The following is a 13,042-nucleotide window of genomic DNA, read 5'->3' on the forward strand; positions in this document are numbered from 1 at the left end:
GAAAGCCACAAGCTGAAGGCAGGCAGCCGGCAGCAGAACCACGGTCCTCATACGGTCCTCATGCTTTGGCTGGTCCCAACTAGCGATCTGCATTCTTGTTTTTGTGGGCAGGTGTGCGCCATGCGTCTGTCAATCAGACATCCAATGGCGGGCTTGGGAGCGCAGCGTCCTGCCGGCTCGGCTCGCACCATAAATCTCCCCCGCCATCGCTGGGGCTATGCCATGTGTGAGGTGGGCAGACGCTCTCCGCGGAATCCTACATACTCGCCAACGTCTCCACATACACATACGTTATATTTAGTCTCCCCGGCCTCCATTGCCAGTCATGTGCAAGCATATTCTGAACGCCCAGGTGTCGATTCGTGCCCCGTGCTGCAAAAAGTGGTTCGACTGTCCCGAATGCCACGCCGAGCAGACCGACCACTCTCTGAAGCAGTCGGACGAGATGGTATTCATCTGCAAAAAGTGCAAAAAGGCGTTCCGCAAGGACGTGCGCGACTATGAGCCTGAAGACGAGTACTGCCCGCACTGCGACAACCACTACGTGATCGACGCCAAGACGCCGCGCGCTGCACTGGGTGTCGAGGGCGAGGATGCTCGTATGGACAACCGCTTTGTCAAGGACGACCGTGTCAAGGGATATGAGAAGAAGTCCATATACGCCCAGGACAACCTGGACGAGCGTCTCGGTTAAAACATTCTGATTAGACATGGGGAGGGGAAATATTAATTGATTGCTATAACAATTGTTAGCAGTGGCAGTAGGAGCGTGCCGGCCAGCAACAGGCTCGTGCGGGTGGCAGAGTTGGCTAGCCGCGAGTATTCTGCTGACCACACGTCAATGCTGTCGGAGGATGAGTCGGAGTCGAGACCAGACAGCTCTTGCCCTTCGTCATCGCTGCTGCTGTCTGCTGGAGTGGACTCTTCTGCCGACAGCCAGCCGGCTGATGTTGACGATGTCGCGATCCATAGCCCAAACGGCAACTCTGTGCCCCGTGAACGGTGTGACGTCGACGATGGGCTGTTGCTCGGGTCGGTCGGCACAGCTGCCGCAGTAAACAGCAGCTGCAGACTGCTCGTAAGCGAAGTAGCAGTCAAAGCAGTAGGTGGTAGATCGGAGGTGGCTTGTGGGGACAATGTGGTTATGATGCTCACAGGTTGCTGCGACATGGGCATTGCTGAGAACAGCGGTGCTGCCGGACTAGCAGGCTGTGTTGGTGCTGTGGCAGCCTGTGGGCCTGCGGCAGCTGGTGACGAGGCGATGGAGGCGGCCAGTGGTTGAGGCACCAGGGATACAAATCCTGCGGCAGGCATTGTTGTCTGGGCAGCAGCAGGTGTGGGAGCCGGCTGTGCAAACGGAAGCTCCAGTGCTAGCCGCTCGTTTCCGCTGGTGTTTGCGAACATATCTGGCGACAGCCGCTCGAGCTCTTGGACAAGGCTCTGGATAGCGTGCTGCTGCTCGCTGTTGTGCGGCTGGATCAGACGGAATGGTGCTTGGCTCTGGAGTGTCTGCGCCATAGCAGTGGCAAACAAACATGACGAAACGATGCTGCTGAATAGCATTGGGTGTGCTTTGTGAAATGGCAGATGTTTGTTGAGGACCAGAATTGTTGTTGATAATTGAACAAGAAAATTTACAAAAGCATGCTTGGAAACGTTTCTAGACCAGCTGAATGCCTTGGCCAAACGTTGCTGGCATATATACCAGGCGAGATATGTAAACGGAAATCTGCTACTGCGCACTGGTCAAGAAGCGTGGCAATAATGTCCAAGCGTCCTAGTGAAAAAAAAACCATCTGCCCTCATCTGCTCCCTCATCTGCTCCCTCGCCAGTAACGCTCTGCGGACACTACATGAAAAGGACAATTGCTCCTGGGTCGAGCAGTTAATCGGCGCGTCTCTACCACCGGAAGCAAGGAAATGACGGAGGGAACGGTGGCTCGTAGCCAGTAGCTGCAGTCCTGCAGTGCAAAAAAAAAAAAAACTACCAAAGGACGTAGTGTGGTAGCAGCGCAGCCTCTCATCTGAACCTGCCTTTGCTGCAGTTATATGGTGTGCCCGGTTACGTGCTGGGAGGCAGGAGCGCAAAGAAAAGCAGTGGTGCGCGTGTGGCGCTGGGCAAAAGAATATTGGAGGGGGCCAGATTTTTTTTTCGAAGCATCTGGATAGTAACTCGCCATGTCTTCCGGGTACATTCCCTTTTTTTGTCCCAGCAAGCACCTATGCAATATTCTCTTCTGTTTCATATCTCCTAGTCAACCCTCCCCCAGATCCAAGCATGTCCAGTATCTTCCGCCGTCCGCAGGCTCCCTCCCGACAGCTTCTGACCTGGGAGGAGCGTGCACACGCGGCATTGGCAGCCGCACGCGAAGTGGAGGAGCTCTCGGGCGAGTCCGGTGCCGACCCGGCCCTCGGAGGTGTCTGTCTCCCGGCGCCTTTACCACGGCCCGCGCTATGCTCTCCCAGGCAGCGATTCCAGCACACCAGGCGGCCAAACTCCAGACGCGCGAGGAACCCTGCACAGTGACCCAGGCGAATATGAACCTGCGCACGGCATCCCTGCACCTCTCGTCGGTGGTTCTGGAGACGCCCGAAAAGGTGGATTCGGTGACGAGCTCGCCATACTTTTCTCTATCGTTTGTTGTGGACGCGCTGGTGCCGCTGACGATAAACTGCTACTGGCTTGCGACCGAGGAGTGGGGGAATGGGCCGTGCCCGAGGTTTGTATCGCGCACTGACCACCACAGGAGCTACCAGATGGAGGCGGGGCTCGACCAGATGTTCTCCCTGCCGCGTGCCGACTGGCTGCACCCGAGTGAGGACCCGTACAAGACACTGGCGTCGTCCGACTGGCAGGCCCGCAACGCCGCCCTTCAAGGCAACCAACGGGTCGTGTCCGCCGGCCACTGCCCCACTCCCCGATAGCCACAGCTCGGAGGCGATCGAAACTGCAAGCGATGGGCGGCAGCGAGATCCAGGAGATTGCTGATGGCGACGCACAAAAGGCGCCTGCATATGGCCTGGTGGTCGAGCTTGTCGACAAGCGACCGCCCTAATCCTGTCGAGCGTGCGCGCCAAATATCGTTTATTGAGTTCTACCGCGACGCACGCGTTCTGGTGCCGCGGTGCGTCAAGCAAAAGGTGTTTCTGGACGGCATGCTGTATTTGCAGTACGAGATCTACGGGCTTGGCGACGCGCCACCGCAATCGTCAATGATGCTGGGGAATGGCGAGGAGGAGTCGGTCCTGCAGTGCGCCATTTGCCTGTCGGACGAACTCGACACGGTTCTTCTGCCATGCAGGCATTTGTGTATGTGCAGGGATTGCGCGAATACGTATCGGCAGCAGAGCAACAAATGCCCGATTTGCCGCAGAGTCGTTGACACGATCCTGAATGTGCAGAGTGTGGGATGAAGAAAGCAGTCTTGCATTTAGAAAGGAAAAGAAAATAACTGGTCACACACAGTGGTGTGCGCACAATATACGACCACTTGCGCACTGGACCCATGCTTAGTCAATAATAGGAATCACTGCTCTCAGTATAATGAACAAGGCTGTGAACCAGTATCATGTCTTCCAGAAAAACACCAATGTGGCGACCTGCGGGGTGGGGTGGTGACGGCTCAGGCAAAGTCGACTCCTTGCATGTGCTGTTCGATCCAGCAGACAGCAAACCACACCGACTGCTCGATGCGCCGCACTGACAGGGGGCGGCTGGAGGAGACCAGTGGACTGGGATCTGATCTGCACATCGCATATACTGAACCACACGGCATGCGTGGGGGACGGTGGGTCGCCGCTATTCATCCGCACAGACACGATGCCCAGCCGGTCGCCAGACGAGGCGACTTATGCGATGCTGGGCGTGCTGAGCTCCAAGTCCTCAAACACCGTGCAGACGTCCAGCTGCTACTGTCAGGACGGGCACGATGTTTACATCAGTTTGCTGTATTTCATTGATTGGATCGCAAACACCACCGGCATCGAGCGCATGGCTTTGGAGGTCGCCGAGCCGCATACCGGCGCCAGCACACGATCGATCGCTGCCGAGCTATCTTCTGCACTGCTAGCTTTGACTGCATGTGTCTTAATATAACATAAGAAGCCCTAGGTCGCATCCATGCTTACGTCGGTGCCAATGTCCATATCAATAAGGTACTGCAGATCGGCATCAGTCAGGCCATCCTCATCCTCATCCATCATCATCTCCTCAGCAAGCATCTCCTCGTACATCTCAAACTCCTCTGCCTCCTGCTGCTGCTGCCTCTCCCTCTCCTGCCTCGCCACCTCCTCGATCTCCGCCGCCATCTCGGCCTCATCAAAGCCGCTACTGTCGCTCTGCTTCTCCATCTCGCTCTTGAACCGCGCCCACTCCTGCCGCACGATCTCGTACATTTCCTGGTCGGTCAGCTCCTTTGGCCGTGTAAGGCGGTTGGCCATGAAGGACGCCTCGCGGGCTTTGCTCAGCCGGTCTTTGCACTGTGCGCGGAACCGCGTGTGCCAGGATTTCTCTGTTGCGCGTGAGTGCCGCGAGGACTGCGACAGATTCCGGAAGGACGGATGGGCGGGGTGTGTGGCGGCGGTGGGTGATGTGATCGCCTGCTGCGAGTGCTGCTGCGGTGCTGAAATCGTAAAAGAATGCCTAGAATTGTTCATTGTTTTTTTTTTGGGAGGAAAGTTGAGCAGAGTATGATAGGTATTAGTACAGTATGCAAGAAGAAATTGTTTGAATTCAAAGCGGAAACAAAAGGAGGAGAAAGGATGTTGCGCTCTTGAGCCTCTTTTTGGCAGCGTACTGCGCAACGCCAAGGCGACGCGAATACGCGTGTGGGCCTTGTGCTTGCTCTCGCGCCGAATCACAAAATCGCAGCTCCTTTGATCATGGATGAATCAGCATTGATTTCATTTGAATGGGTTGAGAATTAAAGATATAGGCACAGGGAAGGTAAGGAAAGTTAGAGCTTGGTCGTGAACTGCTCGGCCGACTGGGCCGGAGCCCACATGCGCTTGGAGACCTCGTCCAGGACGACCTGCGAGTACGACCATCGGGGATCTCCGAGGTGGCCGAGGGCGCCGGGTTAGCCTTGACCAGGTCAACCCAGTACTGGTCCGTGGCCAGGCCCTCGCGGACAGCCTGGTGGATGAAGGCGGCGGTGATCTGCGCCGAGGTCTCGCGGATGCGCTCGATGCGCGGGTACAGCTCGCCACGGGCGACCTCCTCCTTGGTCAGGGTGTTGGAGAGCGCAACCGACACGGCAAAGATCAGCGAGTCGGTGATGCTGGTGGGCTTGGCCAGCTTGGCTCCGAGGCCGATGGGCGGGAACACATACATGTTGTTGCCCTGGCCCGGCACGCGCGTGTCGTCGGTGCCCGGGATAGTGTACGACGGGAACGCGGTGCCCGAGGCGAACAAGACGCGGTTGTCCGTGGCAACCATGGCCTCCTCGAACGTGCACTCGGCCTTGGTCTGCGGGTTCGACAGCGGGAAGATGATCGGCCGGTTCTTCTGGTTCAGCTCGTTGACGCGCTTCAGGATCTTCTCGTTGAACGCCTTGTAGATGGTCGACAGCCCGATCAGAGCCGTCGGCTTGACGTACTCAATGGCCTCCTCGAGGTTCTTGCACTGCCTGTCGCCGTTGTCGTGCCGGGCAAAGTAGATCTTGTGGTCCGCCAGCTTGTCGCCGCGGTTCGCGTTGATGATACCGCGCGAGTCGACGAACCAGAACATGGCCTTGGCCTGCTCCTCCGGGATCTTGTGCTCGATCACAAGGTAGTCGACAAGCTGCTTGGCCACACCGACTCCGGCCGAACCGGCTCCGACAAACATGATGCGCTGCTCGCGGGCGGGGATACCAGCGAGGCGGATGGCGTTAATGAAGCCAGAGAGAATGACCGAGCCAGTGCCCTGGATGTCGTCGTTGAAGCACAGGATCTTGTTGCGCCACTGCTCAAGAAGGCCAAAGGCGTGCGGGGTGTTGAAGTCCTCGAACTGGATGAAGATCTCGGGGAACGCGCGGGTCAGGCCGTTGAGGACCTTCTCCGTGGCCGCGTAGAACTAAAAGGAGGAAATCAAATGTCAGCATGTGAGGTTGCAGGCGGTTGTGACTAACAAATTTCTCCGAGCAATAAAAAAAAAGCAGTCACACGGGGCAGACAGAAAAGCCTGGGATGCTGCATGGTGATCCGCACAGACCCTTCTGCAAGACTGCATGGTTTATATCTTGCCCGGGCGTGAAACACCGCCTATCTGCCCGGGGACGAGATATGCAGCCGTCGGCCGACCCGGAGAATAAACAAACAATCATGTGATGAGACTTACCTCCGGATCCTCGGGACGCTTCTGGCGGATACCGAGGTACAGCGGGTCCTCGAGATACTTGGGGTTGTCGGTACCAAAGTCGAGCACGATGGGCAGGCAGCGGGTCGGGTCGAGTCCGGCGGCGGCAACGTACAGCTGCAGCTTGCCGACAGGAATACCCATGCCGTTCATGCCCAGATCGCCCAGACCCAGGATGCGCGAGCCGTCGGTGATGACGGTGATCTCGGGCTGCTGGCCCTCGGGAATCGACTCCTTGTAGTTGTTGATGATCTCGTCGATGTTGTCAACCTCGTTGAGCGGAATGTACAGGCCGTCGACAGCCGAGGGCGGCGCCAGGAACGGGTAGATGTGCGAGAACTCTTGGCACGCCTGGCCGACCGTGGGCGTGTAGATGACCGGAGCAACCTCCTTCAGGTGCTTGAGCACCAGGCGGTAGAACAGGTCGAGGTTGGTGTTGCGCAGCCACGACAGGAAAATGTACTGCTCCAGAGGCGAGCCCTTGGCCTTGAACTGCTCGTACGCGCGGGCCTCCTGGGCCGCAAAGTTCTCGACCGCCGATGGCACCAGGCCCTTAAGGTGCAGGGCAGTGCGGGTCGCGTACGGCAGGGCCGTGCCCAGGCTCAGGGTCTTCTGGGGAGGCGAGGACGGAGCAGAGTCGTTCTTGATTGCAGGAGCCATTGTGCTTTGTGGCTATTTTGGTTAGAGTACAGGGGAAAATGAGGTACAGAAATATGGATGTCAGTGTCTAGTCGGGATTAAAAAACGGCCGGCTTGACGACCTTTTATAACCACACAGGTGGGGGCAGGGGCGGCGAATTTCATACTTGCACCGCAACAGCAAAAAGATGAAGAGCTCTGCGTGGTCGGAGGGCGAGGAGGCGATCACAAGGAAACGGTGTTTGGCCAACATGTGGAACCGCTTGCCTTCTGCAGCCGACTCCACAGAAGGGAAAAATTGGCCACAAATCTCCGCAGAAAAACCCATTGGTATCGACCACAAGACGAATGCAGCGGGAGCGGTGCCCTGCCATTCGCTGAATAAATTGCGCCTTGCTCCCGTAGGGCTCGTAGGGGCCAGACTATGAAACGTCAGTGCAGATCGCCCGCCCGCCCGAAGCGCCCAGGACGGGGGAGAGCGCATCGGTCAAAGTTCACATCTGCAATGCCTCGGGCTTATTCGGGTGCACTCCTTTTTTTACACGGGGGTGTGTCTGCCTTACCTTGCCAGCCAGCCTGTGGCCCACGATCGCTGCTCGGTGCGTGCGGACTGCGTTTCCTTTGCTGGCAACAGCCAGCAGCGAGCGGCGTGTAGAGGCAAACATTGTGGTCTAGGCTGCTGATTAATAGTACAGGCTCAAAAGGGGGTTGCGAAAAGGACGAGTGGTAGGGGAGAGAAATAAAAGAAACCCAGACACACTGCTGGCCGATAACGGTAAAATAAGGAGGCCTCAAAAAGACCCCGCCGTGTAACGGGAGAAGGCACGCGAGGAGTGCAATTTTTTGTTTTTTGGGGGGTTACACCTTCTGAGTCACAACGCTGCCTGTGAACCGCCGCCTCCCGGTGGCGGGAGGTCCGTGGACTGCAAAACCGGCTTACCTAGTATGTGTATATGTGGGGGGAAACGAAGATGGAGGTTTGCTATTCGCGAAGCAGATCGGGGACAGCGCCTTCCCCTTGCGCGCCCCTTCTTATGCGTTTCCTCAACCGACACCCAACTCGGAGAAATACAGCACCAAAAAAACCTGTTCTAAAAACAGAAGCGCTGCCTCTCACACAGACTCCACTTTTTTTCATGCCCGCCTTGTTCAGGAAATGGCTTTCTCACACGCAAGTGCATCTGCGCTGCTGCCCGGGTTTTGAACACATGTCATGGTGTATGTTTTGGCCTTTGCTCCCAGATCACACAAGTGCTGTGAGGATCACTTCCCAGAGCAGTGCCATGCACAGCCCACCATGCCTCTGTGCACGAGCCCGGGGGGTGCGATATCCCTCGATCGATACTTTAAAGCTCCTATTGTCCGCACATCCCGAAGTGCAAATGAGAAAATGGGCGAGCGCTATTGCGTCTTTTTCTCCATTAGATAAAGCTGCAGCGGCCTAAGCGGGGGATCGCGGGCAAATTCGCCGCCATCCGTTGCTGTGACTGCGCATATTTATTGCCATGATGTCCTAATAAACTAAACGACCGCTCTCCTCAACTACTAGTCTGTGCCCGGAATCAAGATGCTCTTAATGAACAGGTCGCTCGCCAGCTGTCCGATGCTTGCGGCCTCTGCCGCCAGCGACTCTGCGTCCACTGACAGCTCAGAGCGCAGAGTGTTGATGTCCATCCACGACTGCAGCTCATTGGGCTGCATGCCCACGAAGCGCATCTCAGGGTGCACCCCGCGGAACTCGGACCGCACCTTGCGCGTCTCAACCGCCTCCAGGATATCAGTTGCCGTATCAATGCTGGGAGTAGGGAAAATGAACTCGTCAGAGATCGAAGTGGCTTCTGCGGTGGCCGAAGAGAGAGCATCGGTTGAAGACTGGGCGTCGGCAGCGGCGGCTGTGGCTGTGGGTGTAGTCAAGACATCTTCGGCAACCCGTGCGATTGCTTCATCGATCGATACCGAGGTCTGAGCATCAACTGATGACTCGGCATCAGCCGAGGACTGATCGTCAGCCGAAGACTCATCATCTGTGGAAGACTCGGTATCATCTGCGAACCTTGCTTCAGCTGTAGCCGAGGACTGGGCATCTGCCGATGACTGAGCGTCGGCCGACGACTGAGCATCAGCCGATGATTGGATGATGTCCTCAACTCTCGCGTCAGCTGTAGCGGATGACTGGGCGTCAATTGACGACTGGGCGTCGGCCGAGGACTGGGCGTCAACCGAAGTCAAAGCATCATCTGCGAATCTTGCTTCAGCCGTAGCCGAGGACTGGGCATCCACGGAGGACTGGGCATCAGCCGAGGACTGGTCGTCAGCCGAAGACTCATCATCCGTAGAAGACTCGGTGTCATCTGCGAACCTTGCTTCAGCCGTAGCCGAGGACTGGGCATCCACCGAGGACTGGGCATCAACCGAGGACTGAGCGTCAGCCGAAGATTGGATGACATCCTCAATTCTCGCGTTAGCCGTAGCGGATGACTGGGCATCAATGGACGACTGGGCATCAATGGACGACTGGGCGTTGGCCGAGGACTGAGCATCAACTGAAGTCATGGTATTATCTTCAACCCTTGCATTTGCAGTGGCTGACGACTGGGCGTCAGCAGACGACTGGAAATCCGTGGCATCAGCTGTAGCCGAGGACTGGGCGTCAGCCGAAGACTTGGCATCATCTGCGAATCTTGCTTCAGCCGTAGCCGAGGACTGGGCATCAGCCAAGAACTGGTCGTCAGCCGAAGACTCATCATCCGTAGAAGACTCATCATCCGTAGAAGACTCGGTATCATCTTCGAACCTTGCTTCAGCCGTAGCCGAGGACTGAGCATCAGCCGATGACTGAGCGTCGGCCGACGACTGAGCGTCAGCCGAAGATTGGATGACATCCTCAACTCTCGCGTCAGCCGTAGCGGATGACTGGGCGTCAATGGACGACTGGGCGTCGGCCGAGGACTGGGCGTCAACCGAAGTCAAAGCATCATCTGCGAATCTTGCTTCAGCCGTAGCCGAGGACTGGGCATCAGCCGAAGACTGAGCGTCGGCCGACGACTGGGCATCAGCCGAAGATTGGATGACATCCTCAACTCTCGCGTCAGCTGTTGCCGACGATTGGGCGTCAACAGACGACTGGGCGTCTGCTGAAGATTGAGCATCAACAGAGGTCAAAGCATCCTCAACAAGTCTTGCGTTCGCTGTAGCCGACGATTCAGCATCAGCTGAAGACTGGATATCGATCGCATCCGCGGTAGCCGAAGACTGAGCATCAGCAGAAGACTGAGCATCAGCCGAAGACGTAGCGCCCTCCACAAACCTCGCATCAGCTGAAGCCGACGATTGGGCATCAGCCGATGATTGAATACCGGTAATTTCTACAGTTGCAGTAGACATCGCATCGGCAGTAGACAAGGCATTTGCCGCGTCCACCGGAGCCGCAGGCAGTCCTACCACCATAGTGGTGAATGCCAGGACCAGAAGTGCCGATTTGCTAACGGTGCAGCGCATTGTTGAGATTAGGGCTGAGGGTGAGGTTGAGGATGAGGTTGAGGAGGAAGATGCGTTGATTCGAAGAACCAGAGGGTGAGGATGATGATTCTGCATCTCCCTGCCAACACACCCTGTCTTATATACGCAAATTCAAGGACTACAAAAAAAAAGGATGTCTATATTGTTCTTCGCATATCAAAGGTGATGGAGAGTCTAGCCTATAGTTTTTCTCACTGGCAGCTCAAACCTTGATCGCCTTGTTAAACAGCGCCAGCCGGCTCCAAACGATCGGCAACATGTCTGACCCTCCCTTGGCTGCTTGCGAGACCTTGGTCCAGGCATCCAGCGAGTTACGCAGCTGTTGCTCAGGGTAATCTGCAGTTGGGATTCCGCGCTCCTGGCACGCCCGATGCAGCTCCGTCAGCCCCAGAACTCCTACCAGCGATTCGTTTGCCAGCAGCTGATCGTCATGATGCAGATAATCAAGTTCCAGCCTCAGCTTCGTCTTCAGCGCCGTCGCATTGGCGAACAAGCCGCCGCGCACGCCCATGTACCTGGCAATCAACTGCACATCCTGATCTGCTAGGGTCTCGAACTGGAAAATCTCGTGATCAAGCTTCCCCAGCTTGCTGGCGACCGCCAAATCACCAGGCTTGATCCCAGCCTCCGCGATCCGCTGAACAGCCTGTGCGTGCAGCCGTTGCCGCACCACGTCCTGCTTCCGCCCCATCTTAACCGTCTGCCCGAATGTCACGCATGTGCTCGGACACACACCGGGGAACAGCCAAATTGTCAGCGGGATTAGCTCAGGGATGATCACTACAAGGAACCCGAACGGTACCAGGCGCAGCTTGTCGCCGGGTGTGCGCCGTTGGATTTGCAATTCTGACCGCGTCAGCTCTTCGCCATTCCGGACTTTAACAGCGATTGCCTTGGCTGCCTTGTTGTTTTGCAAAAGCTCCTTGAGACCGCCCTTATAGAACGACACAAACCCCTTCACCTTCTGGATAAAGGTCAGGCTCTGGCCAGGAAGGGTCGGGTCAGCGCGCTCGACGGGCTTGGCCACAGCGGCTGTGTGCTTGCTCGAGTACATCCGTGTGCCAAGAATAATGCCCGTAGTCCTGCTACAAATGGGTACAGTTTAGTCTACTGTCTTTGACATCACAAGTACATGTGATTAGTGTCATGCTTACATAATGCACGGCGTCTGGATTCCCGTCCCGGCCAGCTGCATGCGAGCGCATGCGCCCACCGACTGATGCGCAAAGCGGTATCTGAGTGCCATCGCTGTGATATGAGAAATAGGTGAATGAAAAGCTAGTGCTGAGGAGAGGAAGAAAAGGGGCACGGATGCTGTTCCTTGCGATCAGTCTTCATGGTATCACGAAAGCGAGATGGTGGAATTGCGGTCTGTGACTGGTCCAGCAGTTGCGCAGATCGCCGATATAATCGATTAAAGCGTTTAATTTTCCCTCTTGTTTGCCCGTGTGCCTGTCCAACAGCAGTTTTCCCAAAGTTCTGCGTTAGTGTGCTGCGCAGAAAAGAAAGCCAAGTACTCTATTGCCATGTCAAAAAGAAGAGCCAGCCCTAAGCGGCTACTGAAGTACACATATATTTAGGAATAGGTGGTGTAGCTCCACACCTTGGAGGCTTCCTCCGGCGCAGACGACGCATCCCAATCCTCCGGGTAGCTGGGCTGCGGTGTGCCCGTGTACGTCTCCGGATCATATGTCCAGGGCGTCCAGGACGTCACTGGGATCCACATTGTCTCATATGAGCAGGACGTGCCACTAGTGGAATCGTAGAACCCGTGGCACATGGTATGCAGGGTCATCGCAGTCGACGTCGGGGTCTCTGATGTTGTTGTAGTGTGCTGCTGACTGCGAGGAATAAACACGTAGTTGTTGTGGGAACCGACCGGAAACTCGACTGGTGCATCAATACCAACAACCAAACCTGGCGGGCGCTCAATCGCTACCGTGTTGTTGTTATTGTCGACGAACGTCCCACCACGGTAGTTGATGCATCCAATTTGGTACGTGTTGTAGTCGTCCTGCGTGAAAATTTCGCAATAGTCAGCCGGTGGCCGCTTGCGTGGGTCGAACGTGTTGCAGAACTGCAGCATGCCGCCACCACCGAGGTTAGACAGTGACTGGCAGTTGGAGTTGTGGAAGACGGTTGGAATCGACATGGCGAAATTGACGGAGGCTTGGCTTGAGTGGGTTGAAGGGGTGAGTGCGTATCTGCGCAGATGTATCAGGACTGCATCCGACATTCGCTGCTTAAATACTCGAAAAGCAACCCCAGCAGCGCCTGCAATTCAATAGGTGTTCTGGAAATCCCTCATAAGAATTCGAAGGGTGCTACCGGAAATGGACCATTACCCGCAGCAGGTATTTGGGTTGTCGAGATTTGCTGGGCTATTGGCAGGAGCTGTTTACAGATTTTCAGTTCCTTGAACCTTGGCCGCAGCCCAGGCAGACGCATTTGTTGATTGCGTTGATTTTTAATTCAATATTTGTGGATATATTCCGATGAGGGTGGCAGCGGCTATTGCAATGTAGGCTCTCTAAACAAGGAGCAACG

The 13,042-nt window shown here is 56.2% G+C and overlaps 8 protein-coding genes across 8 annotated transcripts; 3 read left to right on the top strand and 5 right to left on the bottom strand.

Moving 5' to 3' along the window:
• The first annotated feature begins 271 nt into the window (after positions 1–271).
• On the top strand, positions 272–717 carry DL89DRAFT_270028 (uncharacterized protein). The gene has a single exon (XM_040888538.1). The coding sequence runs from the start codon at positions 326–328 to the stop codon at positions 692–694; it is 369 nt and encodes a 122-aa protein (XP_040740483.1). The 5' UTR covers positions 272–325; the 3' UTR covers positions 695–717.
• Positions 718–757: 40 nt separating this feature from the next.
• On the bottom strand, positions 758–1,518 carry DL89DRAFT_286222 (uncharacterized protein; the record flags this gene model as incomplete). The annotated part of the gene is made up of 2 exons (XM_040889856.1): positions 758–1,072; positions 1,156–1,518. The coding sequence occupies 2 exons, from the start codon at positions 1,516–1,518 to the stop codon at positions 893–895; spliced, it is 543 nt and encodes a 180-aa protein (XP_040740484.1). The 3' UTR covers positions 758–892.
• Positions 1,519–2,198: 680 nt separating this feature from the next.
• Positions 2,199–3,035, top strand: DL89DRAFT_270029 (uncharacterized protein; the record flags this gene model as incomplete). The annotated part of the gene is made up of 3 exons (XM_040888539.1): positions 2,199–2,396; positions 2,480–2,894; positions 2,939–3,035. Coding segments are annotated over exons 1-3 (630 nt in total), but the record flags the coding sequence as incomplete, so codon positions are not given.
• A 779-nt stretch (positions 3,036–3,814) lies between these two features.
• Positions 3,815–4,762, top strand: DL89DRAFT_64248 (uncharacterized protein). Its single transcript, XM_040891920.1, has one exon. It carries the CDS (start codon positions 4,121–4,123, stop codon positions 4,691–4,693), a length of 573 nt encoding a protein of 190 aa, XP_040740486.1. The 5' UTR covers positions 3,815–4,120; the 3' UTR covers positions 4,694–4,762.
• Positions 4,763–4,955: 193 nt separating this feature from the next.
• DL89DRAFT_279136 (uncharacterized protein) lies at positions 4,956–7,938 on the bottom strand (the record flags this gene model as incomplete). The annotated part of the gene is made up of 4 exons (XM_040889555.1): positions 7,540–7,938; positions 6,320–7,009; positions 5,090–6,055; positions 4,956–5,030 (listed from the first exon to the last, which is right to left on the bottom strand). The coding sequence occupies exons 1-4, from the start codon at positions 7,639–7,641 to the stop codon at positions 4,956–4,958; spliced, it is 1,833 nt and encodes a 610-aa protein (XP_040740487.1). The 5' UTR covers positions 7,642–7,938.
• Positions 7,939–8,396: 458 nt separating this feature from the next.
• Positions 8,397–10,455, bottom strand: DL89DRAFT_270032 (uncharacterized protein). The gene has a single exon (XM_040888540.1). It carries the CDS (start codon positions 10,421–10,423, stop codon positions 8,522–8,524), a length of 1,902 nt encoding a protein of 633 aa, XP_040740488.1. The 5' UTR covers positions 10,424–10,455; the 3' UTR covers positions 8,397–8,521.
• Positions 10,456–10,624: 169 nt separating this feature from the next.
• Positions 10,625–11,790, bottom strand: DL89DRAFT_324928 (uncharacterized protein). Its single transcript, XM_040891495.1, has 2 exons — positions 11,650–11,790; positions 10,625–11,580 (listed from the first exon to the last, which is right to left on the bottom strand). Exons 1-2 carry the CDS (start codon positions 11,739–11,741, stop codon positions 10,698–10,700), a joined length of 975 nt encoding a protein of 324 aa, XP_040740489.1. The 5' UTR covers positions 11,742–11,790; the 3' UTR covers positions 10,625–10,697.
• A 197-nt stretch (positions 11,791–11,987) lies between these two features.
• On the bottom strand, positions 11,988–12,968 carry DL89DRAFT_64349 (uncharacterized protein). Its single transcript, XM_040891921.1, has one exon. The coding sequence runs from the start codon at positions 12,729–12,731 to the stop codon at positions 12,072–12,074; it is 660 nt and encodes a 219-aa protein (XP_040740490.1). The 5' UTR covers positions 12,732–12,968; the 3' UTR covers positions 11,988–12,071.
• Between the last annotated feature and the right edge of the window lie 74 nt (positions 12,969–13,042).

This window comes from Linderina pennispora (assembly GCF_002104995.1).
Source record: "Linderina pennispora strain ATCC 12442 chromosome Unknown DL89scaffold_15, whole genome shotgun sequence".
In the NCBI taxonomy this organism is placed as follows: domain Eukaryota; kingdom Fungi; phylum Kickxellomycota; class Kickxellomycetes; order Kickxellales; family Kickxellaceae; genus Linderina; species Linderina pennispora.

What these genes read in the sequence shown, in the direction of transcription:
- DL89DRAFT_270032 (XM_040888540.1), bottom strand. Translation starts at nt 10,423, where the DNA reads ATGGTGGTAGGACTGCCTGCGGCTCCGGTGGACGCGGCAAATGCCTTG.
- DL89DRAFT_324928 (XM_040891495.1), bottom strand. Translation starts at nt 11,741, where the DNA reads ATGGCACTCAGATACCGCTTTGCGCATCAGTCGGTGGGCGCATGCGCT. An exon ending in ATCCAGACGCCGTGCATTAT is followed by an intron (nt 11,581 to 11,649) that starts GTAAGCATGACA and finishes ACCCATTTGTAG; the next exon opens with CAGGACTACGGGCATTATTC.
- DL89DRAFT_270028 (XM_040888538.1), top strand. Translation starts at nt 326, where the DNA reads ATGTGCAAGCATATTCTGAACGCCCAGGTGTCGATTCGTGCCCCGTGC.
- DL89DRAFT_64248 (XM_040891920.1), top strand. Translation starts at nt 4,121, where the DNA reads ATGCTTACGTCGGTGCCAATGTCCATATCAATAAGGTACTGCAGATCG.
- DL89DRAFT_64349 (XM_040891921.1), bottom strand. Translation starts at nt 12,731, where the DNA reads ATGTCGGATGCAGTCCTGATACATCTGCGCAGATACGCACTCACCCCT.